General features: G+C 43.8%; 1 protein-coding gene across 3 annotated transcripts in view; it reads right to left on the reverse strand.

The window, feature by feature from the left end:
* The window catches only part of RPS6KC1 (ribosomal protein S6 kinase C1), a 287,188-nt gene that overhangs the window by 193,147 nt on the left and 67,532 nt on the right, over window positions 1-26,509 (reverse strand). For all 3 annotated transcript variants that reach the window (XM_029593219.1, XM_029593217.1, XM_029593218.1), the window contains exon 6: window positions 1,699-1,758. In XM_029593219.1, the coding sequence (XP_029449079.1) occupies window positions 1,699-1,758 (60 nt within the window). The remainder of the gene's footprint in view (window positions 1-1,698; window positions 1,759-26,509) is intronic.

Raw genomic sequence — 26,509 nt, forward strand, 5'->3', positions numbered from 1 at the left:
CAGGCTTAGGGCTCACACACTGGACGGATTCCAGAGGGAGCCACGATTTGTGGTCCCTGGATGAGGAGAGTTGCTGCAGTGGCCAAGCTGAGTTGGGAGGGGGAAATAAAAGGAGAGTGGATGGTCACAAAAGTGGGCTCAAGGCACTGAGCTGGAAGCTCAAAAAAGGGCAGGAAGAAAAGTTCCAGGCCCAAAGAAAACATTTTCAAAACAATACATTGAAATAAAATGACTCTTGTTCAAGGTCTTCTCTCTTATTTATTATAATGGAAAATATGTTATATATATATATAACCCTATCGAATGATGTCTAAAGAGTTGGTTTTTGTTTATGTATTTGTTTTTAAAACAGTGCTGGAAGCCAACCAACCTGAAAGAAACCCAAGAAAGGGGATTTTCCAAATCTGAAACATCACCATGTAGAGTCTACTTTGCATATTAAGAATGCTCCCAAAACCTAAAGCCAAAATGGCCATTGTTACCTGGGGGAGTGCACTAATTAGTGCTTTCTTATGGAGAGAAGATAACTCAGATCAAATTACCTCCTTTCTATGTTACACTACATTTGGCAGAATCTCACAGCTGGAGAGGAAAATATACATATATTTTTTAAACAAAATTCATTTTCTTCCCGATGATGAGAACAGCTATAAAATGTAGATAATATTAATATATACACACAATACAGAATGCATATAGAAAATAGTGCCCAGGTCGGCCTGCTGGCTCAGTGGCTATTACTGCACACTACCAGGAGGAGGGAGATCAAGGTCTGCTTGCCAGCTTGGATTTTCCTCTCCCCAGGTCAGCCAGGGCTGGGGATGTTGTGGAGGTAGTGATCACAGCCCCTGGGGTGGGGACAGTGTCCCAGTCATTAAGCAACAGATGCCTAGTGGCCAGATTTAGCACCCATGACTGCAGTGTTCTGGAAGGAGCCCTAACCCGGCAAGAACGGTGACTGTGATGACTGGACTAAAAGTTAAGTTGGGAAGGGATTTAAAATGCAGGAAAAAATGAAGGCTGGTGGCAACCAGGATCTCAACCTTGGCTCTGACTGAGCTGGAAGCCCAAAGCTAATAATAGAAGGAAACCGACAGATCAAGGGGAGAATCGTTTTTAAAAATACTATCTTTGATTCACAGAGCACGGATGCTCCTCTCTGTACAAGTCCCTTGTTAAAGATCTGCAGGCCAGAGAGAAGTCCGAGATCCTCAGGGCAGTGCCTGCTTGATATTCCTTCTGTGCGGGCAGTGCGGCTTTACCAAATCCAGGGACCAACTGTTTGCTCTCTCTCGGGTCCTATGTTATGGAACAGTCTTCCCGAGACTCTGTGCAGAGGGGCCCGTTTTAACATCTTTATAAAAGGTTTCAAAAAGCTCGCACTTTTGCCCAGCTTTTCAGCAGCATAAAGGATGATACTCAAGGAATCTGCTGCAACTGCTTTTTCCTGCAGTTTGTTCGGGTGGAATACGGTATATGCATGTGTTAGTGCAGCCGTTTTTACTTTGTAGCCATGCACGTATTACCATAAGCCTCTTAGAATTGTGGCTAATGCAGCGTGGCAATGTTTTCATAAATAAATAACCCAAAGAGAGAGAGAGAGAAAAGAAAATCTCTTCTCCATCCCTTCTAGATCCTTCTTTGCATTGCAGAAAACCATGATTTGTACAGAACGTGCACACTTTAACCGCATCTCACCTCCGCCTTCCGACTGGCTGGCAAATGTCGCATCATCGAGCCCACAGAAATCTTTTCGAACTGAAGGACAAAAGACCAAAAACAAAAAAGATTTCAATAATATTAACATGGTCACGGCTGCACATTTTAAAACAAAAGTCCAACATGAAATCAAGTGAAGTCAGAGGAGGAGGATGACGTGGCGCTACGTCCATCTGCAACCTGCAGAATTATTCATTATTGAGCACTGGTTATTTCAGAGGAGTCGCTCAGCTCAGCTAAGGTAAAACAAGGCTAAAACATTCACTCGCACTACCCGAAGATTCACCTGCACTCTCACGTCTGCGCCTGGGTTCCTCTCAACACTGGCACCACTCGTGAGTTCATGCATTCATGGAACTGGGCAGAGGAGGGAAGACGGGGGAAATGGAAGAGAGATGGAAAGCAGCAAAGGAAAGGGAGTGGAGAGAGACAGAGAGCGAGAGGAGGAGATAAAGAGCAAGGAAAGGAAACAAAGCCAGGAGACCAAGAACCCAGGAGCAGCAAAGATTTGGGGCAAAATCCGCTAACACATGGTATATAGTCATGGGTGAAACATTAATTGAAAGATGAAGTTATGACCAGAAATAAAAACAAAGAGGAACCAGCAGGACTGCTATAGCAGGAAAAAATACACGTTTGAACCGAAGAGTGTTTGGAAACATGACGGCAGGAAAAAATACACGTTTGAACCGAAGAGTGTTTGGAACATGACGGCAGATAAAGAGCGTACGGCCCATCCAGATCTCCTGCTCAGCATTATAGCCCCTTCCGTTCCCTCAGAGATCCTCTGTGCTGGTCCCATGCTCTCCTGAATTCTGATCCTGTCCACCATCTTCTCTGCAAGGCTGCTCCATGATTCCACCACCCTTTCTGTAAGGAAATATTTTCTTAGATTGCCTTTCACCCTCATCCCATGACCCCTCATTCCAGAACATCCTTTCCTTTAAATGAGGCCTACCTCCTGTGCATTTATTCCTTGGGTGGATTTAAATCTCTCTATCATATTTCCTCTTTGCCTACTTTCCTCCAGGTTATACATGTTATGAATCTAAGTTTGTCTCTATATGCTTTATGATGAAAACTGCTGACCAGTCTAGTAACTGTCCTTCTGGATCATCTCCATCCGGTTTTACATCCTTTTGAAGATGCAGTCTCCACAATTGTACCCAGGACATTATCTTTCCTTTTTTTTTTTTTTTTAAGTGTTTTGCTGCTTTTTATTTAACTGGTGCATACGCTGGAATTGCAGTCTTGCTGCAGTATTTCTAGTTTCATGGGCAGACGCATTAAGAACATAAGGACATGCCATGTTGGGACAGATCAATGGCCCATCCAGCCCAGCATCCCGTCTTCAACAGTAGCCAGTCCAAGTCACTTGCAATTGCCTGAGAGATCTTGATAGGAAAGTCAATTTCCTGTTACTCACTCCCAGAAGAAAGACAGGGAGACTCTCAAGTCTACTTGGCTAATAACTGAGTAAGGGCTTGTCCTCGAGGAACCTATCCAAGCCTTTTTTAAACTCATTGTACCACAGGCCTTGACCACATTCTCCGGCAGCAAATCCGGCAGTTTAACTGTGCATGATACTGTTCATGCATTACTCCATCATTGCTCTCTGCTTCAACGGCAGAGGGAAAGGGGAATTGGATTCCTACAGTGACAAACGAGGGCCCCGGCTTTTATGGTCTGGGGAAACAAGTATGGAGGTAACTTGCTGATGCAGTGGTTACTACCCTTAATAAGCCAAGATACTGTTGATGCAACTCAAAACACTTCTTTCTGCTTCAACAGCAAGGCATAACGGGGAATTGGATTCAAACAGTAATCAACGAGGGCCCTGACGTTTACAGTGTGGGACACAGATAAGCATGGGGTAACCTACAAGGCGCAGCAGATATTTCTATAAGCTTTCTGGGCAGACTGGATGGACCATTTGATCCTTTTCTGTCATCATTTCTCTGTTTCTATGTAAAAAAAAAAGTCTTAAATTTATTTTAAATTTGCTACCTGCTAGTTTTCTGGCGTGTCCCCTAGTCTTAGTACTATCTGAAAGGGTAAATAACTGCTCCTATTTACCTGCTCCACACCACCCTTAACTTTATACTCCCCTCCAAGCTGAAGAGCCCTAAGCTGCTTAGCTTTTCTTCATCCCCTTAATGATTTCTGTTGTCCTTCCCTGAACCTTTTCTACTTCTCCTAGATCTCTTCTGAGGTGAGAACCAGATGGGAACCCAATATTCATGGTGGGGGTGACACCACTGATCAAAACAGAGGCCTTATTATCGACCCTTTCCGGATGATTCCCAACATTCTATTCCTTTTCTGGTTCCTGCCACACCCTGAACTGAGGAGCTCAATGCCCTGTCCACCACGATTCCAAGAGTCGTTTCCAGGTGGCAATAATTAGGATTATTTTTCCCTGTGTCCATCACTTTGCACGTGTCCACATTAAATATCGTTTGCCATTTAGATGCCCAGCAACTCAGCCTCACAAGGCTGCGTTTTAAACTAATAGTTTTGTGCCATCTGCAAATCTGATTTTATTATTATTTATTTAGTGCTTTTTTATACCGGCATTCATGATACAATCATATCATGTCGGTTTACAAGGAACCGGGGTAAAATAACCTTAAACATTAACATAGCGAAGAGAGGCAAAAGTTACAATGAAACAGGGGTAATGGAATTGGAGGAAGAAGAAGACAAAGCAGAAAGTAACTCAATGACAATAACAATTAATTACAGTGTGCTGAATGTTCGGTAATGATAGCTATGGCGGATCGGTGATTTAGGGAAAGGCCTCACTTGCGTTCCCTTTTCCAGATCATTAATGAATGTGTTAAATAACACGGGTATCAGTACAGATCACTGGGGCACTCTACTATTCACCTCTCTCTATTGCCTCCAGATTTATCAATAAAAATCTGGTACTTTCAATGAGAAAAATGCTGAGGCAAAACAGGAGTAGTTCTTGCACAGGAAAATCTGCCCTTTACAGTTGTTAGCGGAGGTCGGCTTGCAAAATCAATCCAGTTACTCCAATTTTCGTATTTTTGTTGCTGCCCCTCCTCCAACCAGAAGAATATAAAGGTAAATAGGTTAGCAAAAGTTGCAAAACCACTGTTCCAGCTTCAAGTTAGAATTGTAATTAACTTTCTGTTCAATTTAATTTTCGCTCCCTTTTTACGAGAAAACAAAAACGAATATTTTAATGATTTATTTAAAAAAAACAAAAAACCCTCCACTGCAGGAATGTTACAAGTCTTAAAAACTCACATGTAAATATATAAGAACATAAGCCTTGCCATACTGGGTCAGACCAGTATGGCAAGGGTCCATCAAGCCCAATATCCTTTTTGCAACAGTGGCCAATCCAGGTCACAAGTACCTGGCAGGATCCCAAGGAGCAGACTGATTTCAAGCTGCTAATCCCAAGAATAAGCCCTGGATTTCTGCAACTCTCCCTTAATAATTGTTAATGGACCTTTCCTCCAGGCACTTGTCCAAACCTTTTTTAAATGCAACTACACAAGTAGCTTTCACCATATCCTCTGGCAACAAATTCCAGAGCTTAATTATGCGTTGAGTATATATATTCTCTTATTAGTTGTAAATGTATTACCCAGAAACTTCAATATGTCCCCTGGTCTTTGATTAACATTTACTCGTTCCATTCCACTCATTATTTTAAAGACCTCTATCATATCCCCCCTCAGCCATCTCTTCTCCAAGCTGAAGAGTCCTAACCTCTTTAGCCTTTCCTCATAGGGGAATCATTCCATCCCCTTTATCATTTTGTTTGTCCTTTTCTATACCTTTTCTAATTCTGCTATATATCTTTCTTGAGATGTGGTGACCAGTAACACAATACTCAAGATGAGGTCGCACCACGGAGTGTTACACAGGCATTATGATATTCTCTGTTTTATTCTCCATTCCTTTCCTAATAATCCCTAGCATTCTATTTGCTTTCTTGGCTGCTGCTGCACACTGAGCAGAAGATTTCTACATAGACGACATTAATAAAATCTCTGACATCTGAAAAATGAATCAATAAGGCTATAAATGCCCAGGTACAATAACACTTTGGTACAACTAAAATATTTTTGGTTTAGTCAATAAAAGCCATCACAACCCCTAAGTTGTTAAGAGTCAGTTATGACCATCATGGCACGCAGCGCATGGTATTCTTTTGCGTTCTCATTTAATTAAAAATAATATTCATGGGGGGTTTTTATGACATCATCCAATAACTATGCAACTAGATAGGCTGGAATTTCTTTGTGTCTTTTAGAGCCGTCCTAGCCTTTCTGTGACAGGAAGTGCAAGTGTTCAGGCCTTAATGACTAGCACTACTACTCACAAGTTTCTGGCTTGTGCTCCTTCCACCTATTTGTGCATCTGTGAACAGATCCCACTGCCGCTCCTTGTGACCCTGTGCAAGTCACTTCACCCTCCATTGCCTCAGGTACAAACTTAGGGGGTCATTTACTATGCCATAATACTTTATCAGGGGAGGAGCAAAGTATCATGGGGGGGAGGGCATTCCTGCAATATTTGTCCCCTTCCCGGGAAAATATTGTGGTGATTTCACTGCAATATTTTTTTTATTGTGAAAAAAAATATATATATCACAGGGAAAAAACTGAAAAACACGCACTGGCAGCCCCTTTCACCCAGGGCCGCCATCTTCTAAAAAGACCATGTAGCCTGTAAAAAGTCCCCCTCCTAATGTGATAAAATCCCCCCGGGACTCTTGAGTAGACCACCACTCACCCCGTAGACGTGGCACAAATAAAAATAAAATAAAATCATATTTTTTAATCACCCCTCCCCTTTGTTAAAAATGGCCTCCAACCAAATACCCGCTCCCCATTATTTCCCCTCCAGCCCCCAAACTACTCCCCAACACACAATCCCCGATACACGCACAAAGCATTCCCTGGTAGTCTAGTGGCCCTTTCCCCTGCCTCTTAGGACCCCCCCCCCCCTTTACCTTAAAAAGGTACTCTGATGGTCCAGTAGCGTTCCCTAGGCCCTGGGCTGGTTGATGCTATTTTCCAAAATGGTGCCAGCTGGCCTTTGCACCATCACATCGCTACAGGCGGTATAGGGGTGGGCATGGGGCATTTTTGCACATGGGGGGTATTTATGGGCCACATGGCCCTTTCAGAAGAGGGCCAGGAGCATCGGGACGTGCATTAACATCCCAATGTTCCTGCGGAAAGTTAGCTATAATTGCTGAGTTGTAGCTATCTTTCTGGGAAATAAATATGACTTTGTATTTTATTTGCATAGGATTACCTATGCATTAGTTGCTTTGCACATATTAATAAATTTTATGCATGTAAAGCAGATAATTTCAATAGGGGTGGTTTTTAGGCCAAAATATCATGTGATGTCGTGAATATCATGCGATATCACCATGATATGCGATTATCGAGCGATAAACTGTGTTTTACATGCAATAACCACAGCTTTTCGCACTTTAATCACTTAGCATAGCTTAGTAAATAGAGATCTTAGCTTGTGAGCCCTCTAGGGACTGGGAAACACCTACAGTACCTAAATATAATCTGCTTTGAAGAGCCTGAAATGCAGAATATAAATCAGATAAATAACAACAGATGTAAAATACCCTGCAAAGACACATCACATAGGACCCACCACTTCTTTTCCCACACTGACACAAACTGCTTTGAAAATAAGAGTGCCTTGTGTGGTAATGAAGTTGTGGAGGTTGTCACTAGTAGCAACAAATAAACAAAAGAAACATAAGAAAAATAGGACTCAATATCTCCTTTAACATCTATTTCTTTAGTTATTTACCTATGAAATTCACTACAAATTTCAGTAATAAATTTGAATCCTAAGCTATAATAAACAAATGTTTGCCAAGCACTGTAAACAGCAGAGAAATAACGACCATGATGTGTGATGAAACCAGCAATGAAAGCTTGTAGAAAAGATGAAATGTGAAGGTCTATGAATATCAATTGCCTCCAACGTGATTAGGCTTGACTACTATTTCCTTATTATGGGCAAAAGTTCTAAAGCATTGATAAAAGATAGCTTATAAGCCAGACACAATCAGAATCCTTCAGAAATGTTAAAATGTGCCATCCTGGGTCAGACCAAACGTCCGTCGAGCCCAGCATCCCGTCTCCAACAATGGCCAATCCAGGTTACAAGTAACTGGCAATTCCATTTCTTGTTGTTCACTCCCAGGGTAAGTAGTGGCTTTCCCAAATCTCCCTGTTAATCAGGGTTTATAGGCTTTGCATTCAGGAACTTGTCCAAACTCCTTTTAAACCCAGCTATGCTAGATGCCTTGACCATGTCCTCTGGCAACATATTCCACAGCTTGATCTTGCGCGGAGTGAAAAAACACTCTCTCCAATTTGTTTTAAATCTTCTACCTGTTAGTTTTAGGGAGTGTCCCCTAGTCTTAGGGTAAATAAATGTCCCCTATTTGTCTGCTCTACCCCACTCATGATTTTATCATATCCACTCTCGGTCGCCGATTCTCCAAGATGAAGAGCTCCAACCTATTCATCTTTTCTTCCTAAGAGAGCCGTTCCATTCCCTTTATCTATTTTGTTGCTCGTCTCTATATAGTTTAGTTCCGTTTCATCTTTTTTTGAGATGGGGCAATCAGAACTGCAGACAATAAGGAAGGTACAGTCCTCACCATGGATCAATATGGAGGTGCCATATCATCCTGTTTTATTTTCCATTTCTTACCACACCGTTTCTAAAATTCTATTTGCTTTTCAGACAGTCACTCACTGAGCTGAGGGCTTCACTATGACTTGAAGATCCTTTCCCTAGGTGGTAACTCTTAATATGGAACACAGCCTTGTGTACCTACAGTCAGGATTTTTTTTTTTTTTTAAATCTCCTATGGGCATCACTTTGCACTTGCCCACATTAAAGGAATCATTTTCAAAGCTATTTACATGCATAAACCCTGGTTTTCTGCGTGGAAATAGCTTCTTGAAAATTGCCTGTGGGGGGCTGTGCTTGTAAAATTAAGTACAAAAGCGATTTTATACATTCTTCACAAAGGCGTACCAGAGGGACAGAGAAACCACTGCACCCTGCTGATTTGCAAATTATTCGCACAAGTCTTACACGCACACATTTACACCCATATCCCGTAGAGATGTAAATGTGTAAATGAATGTTTGCACCATTTCCCCGCACACCAGGGAATTTCAGAGTGGACTGAAGTGCATAAGTATACTTTGAAAATTCAGACTAAAGACTGCGTGTACTCTCTAAACACAGATTTCAATCCTATGCCGACCACTAAAAATGACCCTATAAATGTCATCTGCCATTTAGATGCCCAGTCCCCAGTCTTGCAAGATCCTTCAGCAGTTCTTCCCAATCCCACTCGTGTTTTAACATTGAACAAATTTGTACCACATGAAAAACTCATCAACTTACTTGTTGCTCCCATTTCCAGACCATTTATGAATGTGTTAAACAGCACTGGTCCCAATACAGATCCCTGGGGTACTCCACTACTTACCTTTTGCCATTGGGAAAACTGACTACTTAGTCTTACTCTCTGTTTCCTGCCTTTTAAGCAGTTACCAATCCACGACAGGCACTGATAGATTTAAGATTTTGCTGCCCCCAGGCACTGCTGGTGCTGTTTGCCCTCATAATGTCGTACAACAGGTTGCAGAAGGCCTAAGACAGGAAGGAAGCAAAGTAGCTTTTCTCTGCACCAGGCTCAACCCCTCCCCCGCCTATTCCTTGCACACTGCCTAGGATGGGAGGGGGTTGGTTAGGCAGCAGGGGGCTGTTATCTGCTGAATGAGATTCAGCAAACCTTCAGCCAGCCTGCTGCCACCTCCCCTCGTGAAATTTTGCTGCCCTAGATACATGCCTATTGTGCCTATTGACAAATCCAGGCCTGATGACAGGACCTTGCCTCCAATCCAATGAGTTTTTAATTTCTTGAACAGTGTTTCATAAAGGACTTTGTCAAAAGCCTTCTAAAAGTCTAAATACACTATAATCAACCAGCTCACCCTTAACCGCTTTTATTTACACCTTTAAAAAAAATCAGATTAGTGTCCTAAATCCGTGTTGGCTCTTCCCTGTTAGGCCACGTCTACCCATATGGCTAGTAATTTTGTTTTTAAGAATATAGTTTATACCATTTTGCCAGGCACTAACATCATCCTCACTGGTCAAAACTGAGATGAAGGCAGCAGTCCAGCAGCAAGAGGGGGGCTTCCCAGTCTTTTGCATCGAGTGTCACATGTATGATTTTTTATCCACCGGTGAGAAGTTGTACATGTGCATGCGATGCAAAGAGCTCCTGGCTCTCAGAGAACGAGTCCGATCTCTGGAGGCTAGAGTGGCTTACCTGGAGGAGCTGAGGCAGACAGAGAGGTATATAGATGAGACCTTCAGGGACATAGTAGTCAAGTCCCAACTTCAGACTGGCAGCCCTGGTGCTGCCTTGGAGGAAGAAGGTCTCATGATGGGAGAGCACCAACCAGGTGTAGCAGGAAAGGATCCTGTAGCAAGGACCTGCTCTCTAGGTGATGCATTATCCTTTCGCACTAAGGATATCTCCCCAAGGCCTACTGCCCAGGAGGGAAGGGTTAGGTCGGCCGTCAAAGTTGGTGATTCGATTATTAGGAATGTAGATAGCTGGGTGGCTGGTGGGCGTGAGGATCGCCTGGTAACATGCCTACCTGGTGCGAAGGTGGCGGACCTTACGCGTCACCTAGATAGGATTTTAGACAGTGCTGGGGAGGAGCCGGCTGTCGTGGTACATGTGGGCACCAACGACATAGGAAAATGTGGGAGGGAGGATCTAGAAGCCAAATTTAGGCTCTTAGTTAGAAAGATTAAATCCAGAACCTCCAGGGTAGCATTCTCTGAAATGCTCCCTGTTCCACGTGCAGGTCACCAGAGGCAGGAAGAGCTCCAGAGTCTCAATGAGTGGATGAGACGATGGTGCAAGGAAGAGGGATTCAGTTTTGTTAGGAACTGGGGAACCTTTTGGGGAAGGGGGAGTCTCTTCCGAAGGGATGGGCTCCACCTTAACCAGGGTGGAACCAGACTGCTGGCGCTAACCTTTAAAAAGGAGATAGAGCAGCTTTTAAACTAGAACAAAGGGGAAAGCCGACAGTCGCTCAGCAGCGTATGGTTCGGAGAGAGGTATCTTTAAAGGATACTAATGATGCATTAGAATTAGGGCATCCCGACAGTGAGGTTCCAATAATTAGAAAAGTAGTCCAAGTGCCTGTAACTAAAAACTCACCTGAGCTAAAAAATTCTAACTTATCCCTATCAATTAAAAAGCAGAATGAAAATACAAACAAAAAACAAACTTTGAAATGTTTGTATGCTAATGCCAGAAGTCTAAGAAGTAAGATGGGAGAATTAGAATGTATAGCAGTAAATGATGACATAGACTTAATTGGCATCTCAGAGACATGGTGGAAAGAGGATAACCAATGGGACAGTGCTATAGCAGAGTACAAATTATATCGCAATAACAGAGAGGAGCACTCGGGAGGAAGTGTGGCACTTTATGTCAGGGATGGCATAGAGTCCAACAGGATAAACATCCTGCATGAGACTAAATACAAAATTGAATCTTTATGGGTAGAAATCCCTTGTGTTGTCAGGGAAGACTATAGTGATAGGGTTATACTACCGTCCACCTGGTCAAGATGGTGAGATGGACAGTGAAATGCTAAGAGAAATTAGGGAAGCTAACCAAATTGGTAGTGCAGTAATAATGGGAGACTTCAATTACCCCAATATAGACTGGGTAAATGTATCATCGGGTCACGCTAGAGAGATAACGTTCCTGGATGGAATAAATGATAGCTTTATGGAGCAATTGATTCGGGAACAGACGAGAGAGGGAGCAATTTTAGATCTAATTCTCAGTGGAGCACAGGACTTGGTGAGAGAGGTAATGGTGGTGGGGCCGCTTGGCAATAGTGATCATAATATGATCAAATTTGATTTAATGACTGGAAAAGGAACAGTGTGCAAATCCAAGGCTCTCGTGCTAAACTTTCAAAAGGGAAACTTTGATAAAATGAGAAAAATTGTTAGAAAAAAACTGAAAGGAGCAGCTACAAAAGTAAAAAATGTCCAAGAGGCGTGGTCATTGTTAAAAAATACCATTCTAGAAGCACAGTCCAGATGTATTCCACACATTAAGAAAGGTGGAAAGAAGGCAAAACAATTACCGGCATGGTTAAAAGGGGAGGTGAAAGAAGCTATTTTAGCCAAAAGATCTTCATTCAAAAATTGGAAGAAGGATCCAACAGAAGAAAATAGGATAAAGCATAAACATTGGCAAGTTAAATGTAAGACATTGATAAGACAGGCTAAGAGAGAATTTGAAAAGAAGTTGGCTGTAGAGGCAAAAACTCACAGTAAAAACTTTTTTAAATATATCCGAAGCAGAAAGCCTGTGAGGGAGTCAGTTGGACCGTTAGATGATCGAGGGGTTAAAGGGGCACTTAGAGAAGATAAGGCCATCGCGGAAAGATTAAATGATTTCTTTGCTTCAGTGTTTACTGAAGAGGATGTTGGGGAGGTACCCGTAATGGAGAAGGTTTTCATGGGTAATGATTCAGATGGACTGAATCAAATCACGGTGAACCTAGAAGATGTGGGATTGACAAACTGAAGAGTAGTAAATCACCTGGACCGGATGGTATACACCCCAGAGTTCTGAAGGAACTAAAAAATGAAATTTCAGACCTATTAGTAAAAATTTGTAACTTATCATTAAAATCATCCATTGTACCTGAAGACTGGAGGATAGCAAATGTAACCCCAATATTTAAAAAGGGCTCCAGGGGCGATCCGGGAAACTACAGACCGGTTAGCCTGACTTCAGTGCCAGGAAAAATAGTGGAAAGTGTTCTAAACATCAAAATCACAGAACATATAGAAAGACATGGTTTAATGGAACAAAGTCAGCATGGCTTTACCCAGGGCAAGTCTTGCCTCACAAATCTGCTTCACTTTTTTGAAGGAGTTAATAAACATGTGGATTAAGGTGAACCGGTAGATATAGTATACTTGGATTTTCAGAAGTCGTTTGACAAAGTTCCTCATGAGAGGCTTCTAGGAAAAGTAAAAAGTCATGGGATAGGTGGCGATGTCCTTTCGTGGATTGCAAACTGGTTAAAAGACAGGAAGAAGAGAGTAGGATTAAATGGGAAATTTTCTCAGTGGAAGGGAGTGGACAGTGGAGTGCCTCAGGGATCTGTATTGGGACCCTTACTTTTCAATATATTTATAAATGATCTGGAAAGAAATACGATGAGTGAGATAATCAAATTTGCAGATGACACAAAATTGTTCAGAGTAGTTAAATCACAAGCAGATTATGATAAATTGCAGGAAGACCTTGTGAGACTGGAAAATTGGGCATCCAAAAGCAGATGAAATTTAATGTGGATAAGTGCAAGGTGATGCATATAGGGAAAAATAACCCATGCTATAATTACACAATGTTGGGTTCCATATTAGGTGCTACAACCCAAGAAAGAGATCTAGGTGTCATAGTGGATAACACATTGAAATCGTCGGTACAGTGTGCTGCGGCAGTCAAAAAAGCAAACAGAATGTTGGGAATTATTAGAAAGGGAATGGTGAATAAAACGGAAAATGTCATAATGCCTCTGCATCGCTCCATGGTGAGACCGCACCTTGAATACTGTGTACAATTCTGGTCGCCGCATCTCAAAAAAGATATAATTGCGATGGAGAAGGTACAGAGAAGGGCTACCAAAATGATAAGGGGAATGGAACAACTCCCCTATGAGGAAAGACTAAAGAGGTTAGGACTTTTCAGCTTGGAGAAGAGACGACTGAGGGGGGATATGATAGAGGTGTTTAAAATCATGAGAGGTCTAGAACGGGTAGATGTGAATCTGTTATTTACTCTTTCAGATAGTAGAAAGACTAGGGGGCACTCCATGAAGTTAGCATGGGGCACATTTAAAACTAATCGGAGAAAGTTCTTTTTTACTCAACGCACAATTAGACTCTGGAATTTGTTGCCGGAGGATGTGGTTAGTGCAGTTAATATAGCTGTGTTTAAAAAAGGATTGGATAAGTTCTTGGAGGAGAAGTCCATTACCTGCTATTAAGTTCACTTAGAGAATAGCCACTGCCATTAGCAATAGTTACATGGAATAGACTTAGTTTTTGGGTACTTGCCAGGTTCTTATGGCCTAGATTGGCCACTGTTGGAAACAGGATGCTGGGCTTGATGGACCCTTGGTCTGACCCAGTATGGCATTTTCTTATGTTCTTATGGTCTATATTGTCCCAGATCATCCTGAGCCCTTTTAAAAAATTGACATTATATTGGCCACCGATATCCTGTGGCTATTTTTTTTATAACAGATTATTAGTAACAGCTCTGTAATTTATATTTTTCTTTTATAACTCTTTCTGGGGTGAACACTATCTAATCCTGATGATTTGCTGCTCTTTAGATTGTCAGTTTGCTCTATTATACCTTCCATTTTCAGTGTTTTGTTTCAATTCCTCTGAATCATGACCATCAAAAATGTTTCTGGTTTGGGTATCTCCAATGTTCTCCTCACTAAAGACTGAAGCAAAGAATTAATTTAGTTTTTCTGCTATGGCTTGACATATCAAAGCATCTCTTCTATTCCTCGGTTATCTAGTGGTCCAAATAACTCTCTCACAGGCTTCCTGCTTCAAATGTACTTCAAAAACGTTTCGGCATTAGTTTTTGTCTATGGCAAGCTTCTTTTCAAATTCTCGCTTGGCCTGCCTTATTGTTTCACATCTAACTTTTCTATTTTTGTTATCTGGATATGCTTTCCATTTTCTAAAAAGATGTCCTTTTGGTTTTAACTCTCTCTTTCACCTCACAATTTAACCATGCTGGCAGTTTGGTCTTCCTTTGACCTTTATTAATGCATGGAATACATTTTCTCTGGGCTTTCAATATAGTATTTTTAAACAAAGTCCATGCCTCATGTAAACTTTTAACCTTTGTAATGACTTCTTTTAGTTTTTTTCAAATTTCCTCAATTGATCATAGTCTCCATTTTTATAGATAAATGTTTCTGCAGTATTTTACTTAATGTCTTCACTCCAGTGATTATGTCAGATTTGATTGCATTATGATAAGAACATGCCATACTGGGTCAGACCAAGGGTCCATCAAGCCCAGCATCCTGTTTCCAACAGTGGCCAATTGAGGCCATAAGAACCTGGCAAGTACCCAAAAACTAAGTCTATTCCATGTTGCTAGTAATAGCTATTGCTAAACATTATTCCTTGCACCAGGTTCTGCATTCCACTGAGAACTAGATCTATAATAGCTCCCCCCACCTTGTTTTCAGAAACAGCTGCTTCATGTCCTGATGAGACATTTATCCTATCAAAAATGGGATAATTTAAATTTCCCATTATTAGCATTTTGTCAATTTTATTTGCCTTTCTATTTTCTGATTGTTCATCCTGGCCAAGTAGATAATAGTATATACACACACACAATGATATATTCCTCCCCCTTCAAGCATGGAATATCTATATATAAAAATTCTGCAGTGCATTTTGTTTTCTGCAAGACATTTATCCTGCTTGACTCTATGCCATCCTTAACATACAGTGCTACCCTGCCACCAATTCGATCTGCCCTGTCATGTATAAATTTGTACCCTAGTACCACAGTGTCCCATTGGTTATCCTCTTTCTACCAGGTCTTTGAGAAGCCTATTATATCTATATTTTCGTTAAGTGCCATAAACTCCAACTTACAATCTTATTTTTCGGACTTTTGACATTCACATAGACACAATTTAAAGTATATTTTGTTGGGTTTTTTTTATTATTTATAACCTGCTTATTAGCAGTTGATACCAGTTAGTTGGAATCCTTCATATTTATTTAATTCCACCTGGGCTAATTCAGCCTTTATCACAACCTCTCTATTGGGATATTCAAATTTCCAACTTCCTGTTATGCCAGTATCCTTAAAGATACTGCTCTCTAAATCATGTGCTCCTCAGCATCTCTCAGCTTTCTCCCATGATTTAGTTTAAAAGCTGTACTCTCTCTTTAAATGTTAGTGCCAGCAGCTGGGTTCCACCTTGGTTAAGGAGGAGTCCATCCCTTCAGAATAGGTGATCTCTTCCCCAAAATGTTACCTAGTTTCTAACAAATCTCAAGCCTTCTTTCCTGCACCATTATATCATCCAAGTATTGAGACTGTGGAACTCAGCCTGCTTTTGGGTTCTTGCGTGTGAATAAGATGCATTTTTGAGAAGGCCCACCTGGAGGCTCTGAATTTCAATTTCCTACCTAAAAGCCTAAATCTAGATCCAGAACCTTCTTTCTGCACCTTCCTAAGTCATTGGTATCCACATGTACCACAATAGCCAATTCCTCCCTAGCACTCTCTAAAATCCTACCTAGGTGACACATGACATATGCAACCTTCGCACTAGGCAGGCAAGTTATCAAGCGATCTTTGTGTCCACCAGCCACCTAGTTATCTACATTCCTATTGACCAAGTTGCCAACTACAATAGCAGTCCTAACCCTTCCCTCCTGGGTATGCGAACATACAGACATGTCTACCGTGCAAGAAGATAATGCAGCACATGGAGGGCAGGTCCTAGCTACAGAATCACTCCCTGCCACATCAAGGTGATGCTCTTCTTCTAAGTGACCTTGCTCCTCCAAAGCAGAAGACTGCCAGACTGAAGGTAGGACCGCTCTATTACGTCCCTGAAGGTCTCCTCTCTACATATATATGTCTGTCTACCTCAACTTCTCCAGATCTGCCATTCTAGCCTCATTTTCTGAGAGCCAGGGCTTCTTTGCACAAGGTGCACGCATACAACTTCTCACCAAAAGGTGGCACTCAGTGCAAAAGACTAGATAACTTCCATCCTACTTCTGGACTACTGTCTGAATTTTAATGATGTTGAGTTCTTAAAATTATTTAAAGTTGTACAAGGTTAACCTGATTTAAAATATCCTAATAACTTGAGGGACTTGTTTTAATCTGTCGATGACCTGCAATAGGACTAAATCAGTTTCAAAGGTCAGGGTTAATTACTCACTTATTGATATAAATCCCTAATTGAATCTTAATGTCAAAAATTACCCTCCTAACCTAATTTGGTAAAAATCTATATATGAAATTAAGTAACTAGGGTGGGAAAATCAAGCACTGCTGATTAGTTTTCCAGGAAAAAGCTCTCACACCTTCCTACAGCAAAAAAAAAAAAAAAAAAAAAAAAAGACTTTGCAAGCTCTTAACATACTTTTTGGCAAACCTTTTTTTTTTTATACTAATAATTTTATTGGATTATCAAAAGAATACAAGATATGCAGCACGACAGGTCACAACATCATAACATGTAAAATATAGATTCAGTGCCGCTTACCCCCCCTCCCAAAGAAACTCCCCCCCCACCCTACATCCATGTGCTCTGAAAATTACAGGATTCAAGGTCCAGAATCAATGACAGTACAATGAAAAGTGGTAACATCGAAAGAAAAAAGCAAAAAAAAAACAAGTAATGTCCTGCAAGTAGAACTTATTAAACTCAGGCTATTACCCGATTTAAGGCAATGTTTGTTGTTGTTCCCAATGCAGGTAAGGGGACCAAACATCCTGGAACTTGGAAATGTCCACATGAAGATCCGCCGTGATCGCCGCTAGCTTACAAGAAAGATGAACTTTATGCTGCACCGTCGTCAGCGAAGGCACTGCTGTTTGTTTCCATACTTGTGCAATTGTCAATCTGGTTGCAATAAAGACTTGATGGCATAAGAGTATGTGATTCTTTCGTAGGGTTAAGGGTGGATGGTGAAGAAGCATAAAACTAGCCCTATATAGTCCAGATACACGCAAAATGCTTTCCAGCCAGGTTGCCACTGCAGTCCATAGGCCCGTTACTTTCGGGCATTGCCACCAGATGTGAAAGAAAGTCCCCGGGTGGCCGCAGTTCCGCCAACACTGAGCGTCCAAATGAGGATACCGCCGGTGCAAGAGATGAGGAGTGAGGTACCAGCGTGTTATCATTTTATAGCAATTTTCCTGGTAGAGGGCTGAAACAGAACACGAGCCTGGTTATATATGTGGAGCCAATCCTTTTTAGTTAGCGTTAGACCCAGGTCTTGTTCCCAGGCACCCGTATGGGGAAAGGGTCTCTCATCAGGCCCAGCAAGGAGGGCGTAAAGTTTGGATATCATCCCTTTAGTTTTGTCAACTGCTGCACAAAGGTGTTCAAACTGAGATTTGCCCCTATGTATGGAGTCTATCATTCTGGGTGACCGGAGAAAATGGAGCATTTGACTGCCCGCTAAAAAATCGGTAGGAGGCAAATGGTAAAGAGCCTGCAGTTCAGGCCACGTCATCAAAGTCTCGCCTTTAAGCAAATGTTCAATGCGGGTGATCCCCTTCCTCCTCCAGGCTCTGAACACCCCATGTTGGCGGCCGGCTGGGAATTGCGAATGGTTATAAAGTCCAGTGGTATGAAAGTAATAGCGATCTCCCGCCAGTTTCACCTTCCAGCGATCCCAAAGACGTAGCATAGTATCTAGGGCTCCCGTCTTCATTCCCGTCGGTAACCAGGTACAGCGCGGCTGCCAGATAAGATCAGTCAGTGGCATGCCCCCGAGGACCTGCTCCTCAAAAGTGGCCCATTGCTTTGGAGATCGACGACTATGAGCGTCAGGTATCGCCTTCAATTGTGCAGCTGCGTATAGCCAAGTTAAATTCGGAACCCCAAGGCCCCCATGATCACGAGGTTGAAACAATAGGCGCCGCGACACCCTGGGGGGGCGCCTACGCCAGATGAAGTCAAAGAGTATTTTCTGCCAGGAGCGAAGGATCGCAGAAGTAATGTAGATGGGAATGGTATGGAAAAAATACAAAAACCTAGGAATAACATTCATTTTTATAATAGCCACCCTCCCCAACCATGAATATTGTCCCCTATCCCAGAGGTGGAGATCCTGTCCAATCCGTTTCAGCAGTGGTATATAATTGAGTCGGAAGAGCTCATGAAAATTCGCTCCAGTGTGAACACCTAGATATTTTAACACCTTATAGGAGATTCTAAAGGGATAAAGTCGCGTCAGCTCGCCCATTACAGCAGGCTCAGCGGTTATATTTAATATTTCCGTTTTGTCCATGTTAACCTTGAAACCAGACACCACACTAAATGCCTGCAGTTCCTCCGCTACTCCGGCAACGGAAGTCAATGGGCGTGTGAGGGTGAGAAGGATGTCGTCTGCAAATAGTGATATTTTCATGGGGTTGGGCCTCATGGGCACTCCTATAACGGAGTCGGAGCCGCGAACCCTGGTCGCCAGTGGCTCTAAAAACAGTGCAAACAGCAAGGGTGACAGAGGGCAACCCTGGCGTGTCCCTCGGTTGACCGTGAAAAGATCCCCATACTGCCCATTGATCTTAATTCGTGCGCCTGGAGCCTGATAAAGGCATTGAATCCAACGTAAAAATCCTGGGCCAAATGACATTTTCTCCAAAACTGCAAACAAAAAATCCCAATGGACCAAGTCAAATGCCTTCTCGGCATCAATGGCCATCAGTACCATAGGGACTTTTGCTGTCTTGGCCCACCAAATCGCATCTATCACCTTGCGCACGTTGTCGGCAGCCATCCTAAGGGGTATAAATGCTACCTGGTCACTGTATACTAAACAACAGGTCGATACAGTAACGTTCAGTTAAAGATTCCCCGTCTGTAACGTGCTGGGAGCGCACAATACAGATGAGTAAGGCGGTCCAGCAATACAGTCTCCAGTTTCACGCGTCCTTAGCACTTCCTAAAATAAACACATAACCCTTTCCGCACCCAGCATGTAAATGAACGAAAAAGCTGTATAATGAAGGAATTAGCTATTCCCCTCCGATACTGTAACGGGCGCTGATATTATCTCCTCAGTAACCCGCTGTTCTGCCGCGGCCTTAACGTGCTAGTTTACCGCCTCCCCCTAGTAGGAGTTAGTGTAGTGTAGTGTAGTGTAAAAACATTGCTTACCCGCCCTGGTCCCCGGTCCAGCCGTCCGGTGTAGCCCCAGTCCGGTCTCCTGCAGCCCCGTCCGGTCCCCTCCTCCCGAAGCAAAAAAAAAAAACCAAAAACCGAAAAAGTAGCAAGGCTCGGGCCTGCTACGGTAGTCCCTTCTCCCTTCCTCCCGATTTCGCGGGTAAGCGGCAGCGGCAGCGGGGGAGGGCAGCAGCGGCAGCGGGGGGGCAGCGGGATCCGGGGGCAGCAGCGGCAGCGGAGGGGGCAGCAAAGAAGCAAAAAAAGCGGCATCCGGGATCCGGGGGCAGCAGCGGAATTGATGCCCGTGCGATTTTGGCGCTCATGCCATGAGCGCCAAAATCGCACGGCCATTCATCCAGGCAGAGGGAACCGGTGGCGAAAACGGCCCACGGTTCCCTCTGCCTGGATGAATGCACGGCCCCCGCCGGAATGGATGCCCGTGCGATTTTGGCGCTCATGCCATGAGCGCCAAAATCGCACGGGCATTCATCCAGCCGGACACGCGCCCACCCATCCAGGCAGCGGCAGGAACCGGACACGCGCCCACCCGCCCCCCGGGATCTGAAGCCATCAGCAGGATCGTAGCTCCCCCCGACGAAGACGAAGATGGCCGCCTGCACGGGGGAAAGCGTGCAATTGGCCGCTGAAGACGCCAAACGTCGTGACGTCACGTCTTCAGCGGCCAATTGCACACTTTCCCGTGCAGGCGGCCATCTTCGTCTTCATCGGGAGGAGCTACGATCTTGTTCCTGATGGCTTCAGAAAAGTAAGTTACTTTTGTGACTTACTTTTGGGATCTTGACAGATCCCAAAAGTAAGTCGCTTTTGGAAAAAAACAAAATTGTCGCTTTTTGAAAAAAAAAAAAAAAAATTGCTTTTGGTTTTTTTTTTTCTTCTCTGCCGCCGCTGCTGCCGCCTACCCGCCCGATCGAACACGCGCCTTTGGTTTTTTTTTTTTGCTTCGCTGCTGTGTCCCACCTCCTCCCGGAGCAAGGCTGCTTTCGCGCCCTGCTCCGGGAGGAGGAGAGACACAGCAAGAAGTAAGTCGCTTCGCCGCTTCCCTCCTCCCGGTGCCTGTCATTCCAAATGTCATTTGAAATGACAGGTACCAGCGCACCCAGGTTACTGTATAGGTGCTTTATTAAGCGCCTATACAGTAAAATGGGTTGCGCGGGCATAACCCTTCCCTATCGCTTCACAGCCGCGGCATGCATTTGCATGCAATTAGAAGAGAGTATCGGGGACTTAGTGAAGAGAACTGTGCGTGCGGGGAGGAAGGGTGCGCCTGACACTGCCGCACTGTTTCTACCGCGGCCTTACTGTATCGACCTGCAAGGGAGGACAGTATTTAGCCTGGCTGCCAATACCTTAGCCAAAAGTTTTAAATCGACATTGAGCAATGAAATAGGTCGGTACGATCCGCATTGCGTGGGATCCCGTCCAGGCTTTGGTAGGACTGTTATGCCCGCCACATTGGTATGAAGGGGCAGTGGGGCACCTTCCCTCAATCCATTAAAATAAGCAGTCAAAGGGCCCACTAATTGGGCACTAAACTTTTTATAATAACCCCCAGAGAAACCGTCCAGTCCCGGTGATTTACCAGCTTTGAGATCCCGTATGGCCTCCTGAATCTCTATATCCTGGATGGAGGACTCTAAATAGGCTTGCTGGGACTTAGTCAAGGAGGGGAGGGGCATGGTCTCAAGGTAGTGGTCTACCTGAGCTGTAGAAATAGCAGGGTCGGCTGCATATAGCTGGGCATAGTACTGAGTAAAACAGCGTCGTATATCTTTAGTCGCAGTCAGCATAAGGCCCTGTTTGTCCCTGATCTTGGCTATGATGGTCGAATAAGTACGCTGCTTAAGTAGTCTCGCTAAAAACCGTCCCGCTTTATTATTACCTTCATAATAACGTTGCTTAGCCCGAAACATAGCATGCGTAATCTGCTCAGCGTCCAGTAAATGCGGTTCAGTGCGCTTAAGCCGAAGGCGGGCTAGTGTAGCCCGAGCCCGGTGTTGAGAATGTTCCCGCGTCAGAAGTGCAATATCAGCCAATAGAGCTGTGCGCTTTGCCTCCCTTAGTTTCTTCAGAGCGGAAGAAAGTGCAATCAGATGCCCTCTCATGACCGCCTTAGATCCCTCCCAAAAAATCCCCGCATCTCGTACCGTCCCCCTATTCAGAGTCAAGTAGTCCCGTAAATGGGCTGTCAATTGTTCACTGTGTACAGAGTCCCGGAGAAGTTCGTCCCGGAGGCGCCAGAATCTACTCCCCGAATCTTGATCCAGCAAGCTAATGGTAAGCCACACGGGAGCATGATCGGACCATGTGATATCTCCTATACCAGTGACCAGCACCTGATTCTGAACCCCCTTATCCACCAGCAGAAAGTCCAAGCGAGAATAAGTGTCGTGAGGGTTAGAATAAAAGGTATAAGTTCTAGACGTAGGATTCCTCTGCCTCCATATATCAATAAGGCTCCACCCCTGCATTAAAGTCTTCAATGAGGATGTGGCTTTCCAGCTCCCCGCCTTTCTGGGATGGGAGGAATCCACCCTTGGGTTCCTCACTACATTATGATCCCCGCCCCATATCAACAGTCCCTCAGCATATGTGGATAGCACATCCTCTAGTTTTGCAAAAAAGATATGCTGATCCACATTAGGAGCGTAGACGCTCACTACAGTGTACAGTCGCCCATCCAACCGGAGTTTCAGGAGAACATAGCGGCCCTCGGGATCAACCACATGTGACTGATATTCAAAAATGACAGATTGAGCCACAAGGATACCCACCCCTGCATATTTAGAAGTAGGAGAACTAGAGGCAAAATAACCGTGTGGATAACCAACAAAGCGCAACAAGTGTTCATGATGCTTCCTAGTGTGAGTCTCCTGGATAAGGGCAATATCAACATGCTAACGCTTTAAGTCTCTAAGAAGGTGTTGCCTTTTCAGGGGAGTATTAAGACCCTTCACATTCAGGGACCATATCTTCAAAGCCATATGGAAAACCTTAGGGGTCGATGTATACCACACTGCTGAAACAATTCCCGAGCTCCATCCCGGACCTCCCCCTCACATTGAGGAACCCCGACATTACCCCCTGAGCACATGGATGAAAACCCCCCCCTCTCCCAGCCCCCCAAATCCCAGTATATCCCCCATTGGGATAACTCCTGAACCGGGGGTCTTAGTAACCAGCGAGAAAAACCTCCCCCCGGCCATGTGATAATTAATCCCCACTGAAACTCGGCCAAAACCCATACATCACAGATTAAGATTAACAGCATCTAAACTTGAAACAAAGTCAAGATGTTCAAAACTCTTACGCCCTATAAGATAGGTAGGAAGCCCGCCAGTCCTTCATCCTGTGGAGCCTGTGGCGGGCACCAGCCGCACCCCGGGCGGCGTCCGCCCCTGGCGTTCCAGTCGGCGCTTGTTACCAACCCGTTGCCAACGCGGTGTCTTTGACGAGCTGGACGACTGTGGTTCAGTGGCTGTGGCAACTGCTGGTAAAGGTAGCTGAATCTTAGCGAAAGCCTCTGACGCCTCTTCTAGGGTACGGACTCGGAAGAACCTCCCCTGGGACTCGAATTGAAGGCCGAAAGGGAAGGTCCATTTATATCTAATGTTCCGGTCCTGCAGCGTGCTGGTTATTGGGCGAAATTCAAAACGCCTGCGCAACATGGAAGCCGCAAGATCATTAAAAATGCTTATCTTTTGGCCCTCCCAGGCCCATTCGCGCTGTTTACGGGTGTGAGCATATATCTGTTCTTTCTCCTTGAAGGTCTGCAGACACACTAATATGTCCCGGGGTTTTTCGGACCTCTTAGGGCCCAGGGTCCGGTGCGCCCGCTCGATATGGAAGCTGGGGCCTCCGTCCACTGCCCGCTCCCCCTCTGTCTCCCCCCCGTGCAGGAGGTGCTGAAAGATTTTTGCCACCACAGCCTCACTATCGGCATAGCACTCCTCTTCGGGCACACCTCGTATGCGCAAATTATTTCGGCGGGACCGATTTTCAAGGTCCTCCACCTTGTCTGCCAGTAATGCCTGTTCCTTCAAGCTGGCACGGAGCTCGTCGGCCATTTTGTGGACCGCATCATCATGGCCCTCCACTTTAGTTTCCACTTCATCCACGCGGTGTCCGAGCGCAGCGAGATCATCCCGGAGCTCCTCCATATGCTGCAGCAAGTCGGCCTTGTGCTGTTTCATATCGGCCCGCAAGCCGATAAACCAGTCCCTCATCTCGGCCCGCGACGGCAGATCCGAAATCGCTGCTGGGGCCGGATGCTCTGCCTCCTCTGCTGTATTGGGGCCTGCATTCACACGCGCCTCAGTTTCCCTGTCTTCTAGCCCCGATTTTGCGTACGTGAATCGAGTTAAGTCGCAGCCCGGCTTCGCATTCACCATCCCGGATTTGTGGGCTGCAAGCTGCTGTGATCCAGAGGGGTGCTCGAGCATTGAAAATGTGGGTTTTAGCGTTTGCAAAAAATGAGAGGCCGGGAGCTCTCCGGTTATGCGGCCATTCTCGCTGGTGACGTCAGCGCGCCCCCTTGGCAAACCTTTTTGGGAAAGGGAAGTCTTTTTCAAAAGAATGGGCTCCATCTTTACCAGGATGAAACCAGGCTGCTGGTGTTAACCTTTAAAATGGAGATATAGCAACTTTTAAACTAGAACAAGGGGGAAAGATAACAGTCACTCAGCAGTGCATGGTACGGAGGGAGGGATCTTCAAAGGATACTAATGAGACAGGAGAGTTAGGGCATCTCAACAGAGAGATTCCAATAAAAACAACAGCAGTCCATGTGCCTATAAGTAAAGAATCACCTGATTTAAAAGATTCCAAATTATCTCTATCAACTGATAAGCAACTTATTAATACCAACAAAAAACTATGAAATGTCATACTATGAAATGTCTATATGCTAATGCCAGAAGTTTAAGAAGATGGGGGAGTTAGAGTGTATAGCACTGAATGAAGAGGTATAAAAAAAAACAAATAAATAAAATAAATAAATCTCAGAGACCTGCTGAAAAGAAGATAACCAAGAGGACAGTGCTATACCAGGGTACAAATTATACCGCAATGACAGGGTGGATCAATTTGGGGGAGGGTGGCATTTAATGTTTGGGATGGCATAGAGTCCAATAGGATAAAGATCCTGCAAGAGACTAAATGCACAGTAGAATCTTTATGGGTAGAAATCCCTTGTGTGTTGGGGAAGAGTATAGCGATGGGAATAAACTACCATCCATCTGGCCAAAATGATAAGATGAATGATGAAATGCCAAGGGAAATACAGGAAGCTAAGCCATTTGATGGGAAGATTTCAATTATCCCAATATTGACTGGGTAAATGTAACATCAGGACCTATTAGAGAGGTAAATTTCCTGGATGAAATAAGTAACTGCTTCATGGAGCAATTGGTTCAAGAACCGATGAGAGAGGATGAAATAAATAACTGCTTCATGGAGCAATTGGTTCAAGAACCGATGAGAGAGGAAACTATTTGAGATATAATTCTTAGTGGAACGCAGGATTTGAGAGAGGTAACGGTGATGGGGTCACTTAGCAATAGTAATCGTTACATGATCCAGTTTGAATTAATGTCTGGAAGGGGGACAATAAGTACATCTATAGCCCTAGCACTAAACTTTCAAAAGGGAGACATTGATAAAATGAGGAAGATGGAAAAAACTGAAAGGTGCAGCTACAAAGGTTAAGAGTGTATAAGAGGTGTGGACATGGTATTTTTAAACAATCTTAGAAGCACAGCACAGATGTATTCCATGCATTAAGAAAAGTGGAAGGAAGGCCAAACTTCCTTCAAAAATTGAAAGAAGGATTCATCTGAAGAAACAGGAAAAAGCATAAGCATTGGCAAGTTCAATGTGAAACATTGATAAGTCAAGCTAAAAGAGAATTTGAAAAGAAGCTGGCCATAGAGGCAAAATCTCCTAATAAAAATGTTTTAAAATATATCCAAAGTAGGAAGTCTGCAAGGAAGTTGGTTGGACAGTTAGTTGTTCGAGGGGTTACAGGAACAGTTAGGGAAGATAAGGCCATCGCAGAAAGACTAAATTAATTCTTTGCTTTGGTATTTACTAATGAAGATGTTGGGGAGATATCTGTCCCATAGATGGTTTTCAAGGGTGATGATTTAGATGAAATTTATTTATTTAACTCTTTTCTACACCAACATGAACCAAATCACGGTAAACCTGGAAGATGTAGTAGGCCAGTATGGCAAGCTGATGAGTAGCAAATCGCCCGGACCAGATGTAAACACCCCAGGTTTTTGAAAGAACTCAGAAATGAAATTTTAGATCTATTGCTAATAATTTGTAACCTAGCATTAAAATTGTCCATTGTTCCTGAAGACTAGAAGATGGCCAATGTAACCCCAATATTTAAAAAAGGCTCCAGGGATGATCCAGGAAGCTATAAGACCAATGAGCCTGACTTAAGTGACGGGAAAAATTCTGGAAACTATTCTAAAAAACAAAATCACAGAACATATAGACAGTCATGGTTTAATGGGATATAGCCTGGATTGCAAATTGGTTAAAACAGAGAGTAGGATTAAATATTTTTTTCAGTGGAGCGAGGTAAATAGTGGAGTACCTCAGGGATCCGTACTTGGACCCGTCATTGTTAATATATTTATAAATAATCTGGAAAGAGGAACGATGAGTAGGGTGGTCAAATTCGC

Source organism: Rhinatrema bivittatum, chromosome 3 (assembly GCF_901001135.1).
Source record: "Rhinatrema bivittatum chromosome 3, aRhiBiv1.1, whole genome shotgun sequence".
In the NCBI taxonomy this organism is placed as follows: domain Eukaryota; kingdom Metazoa; phylum Chordata; class Amphibia; order Gymnophiona; family Rhinatrematidae; genus Rhinatrema; species Rhinatrema bivittatum.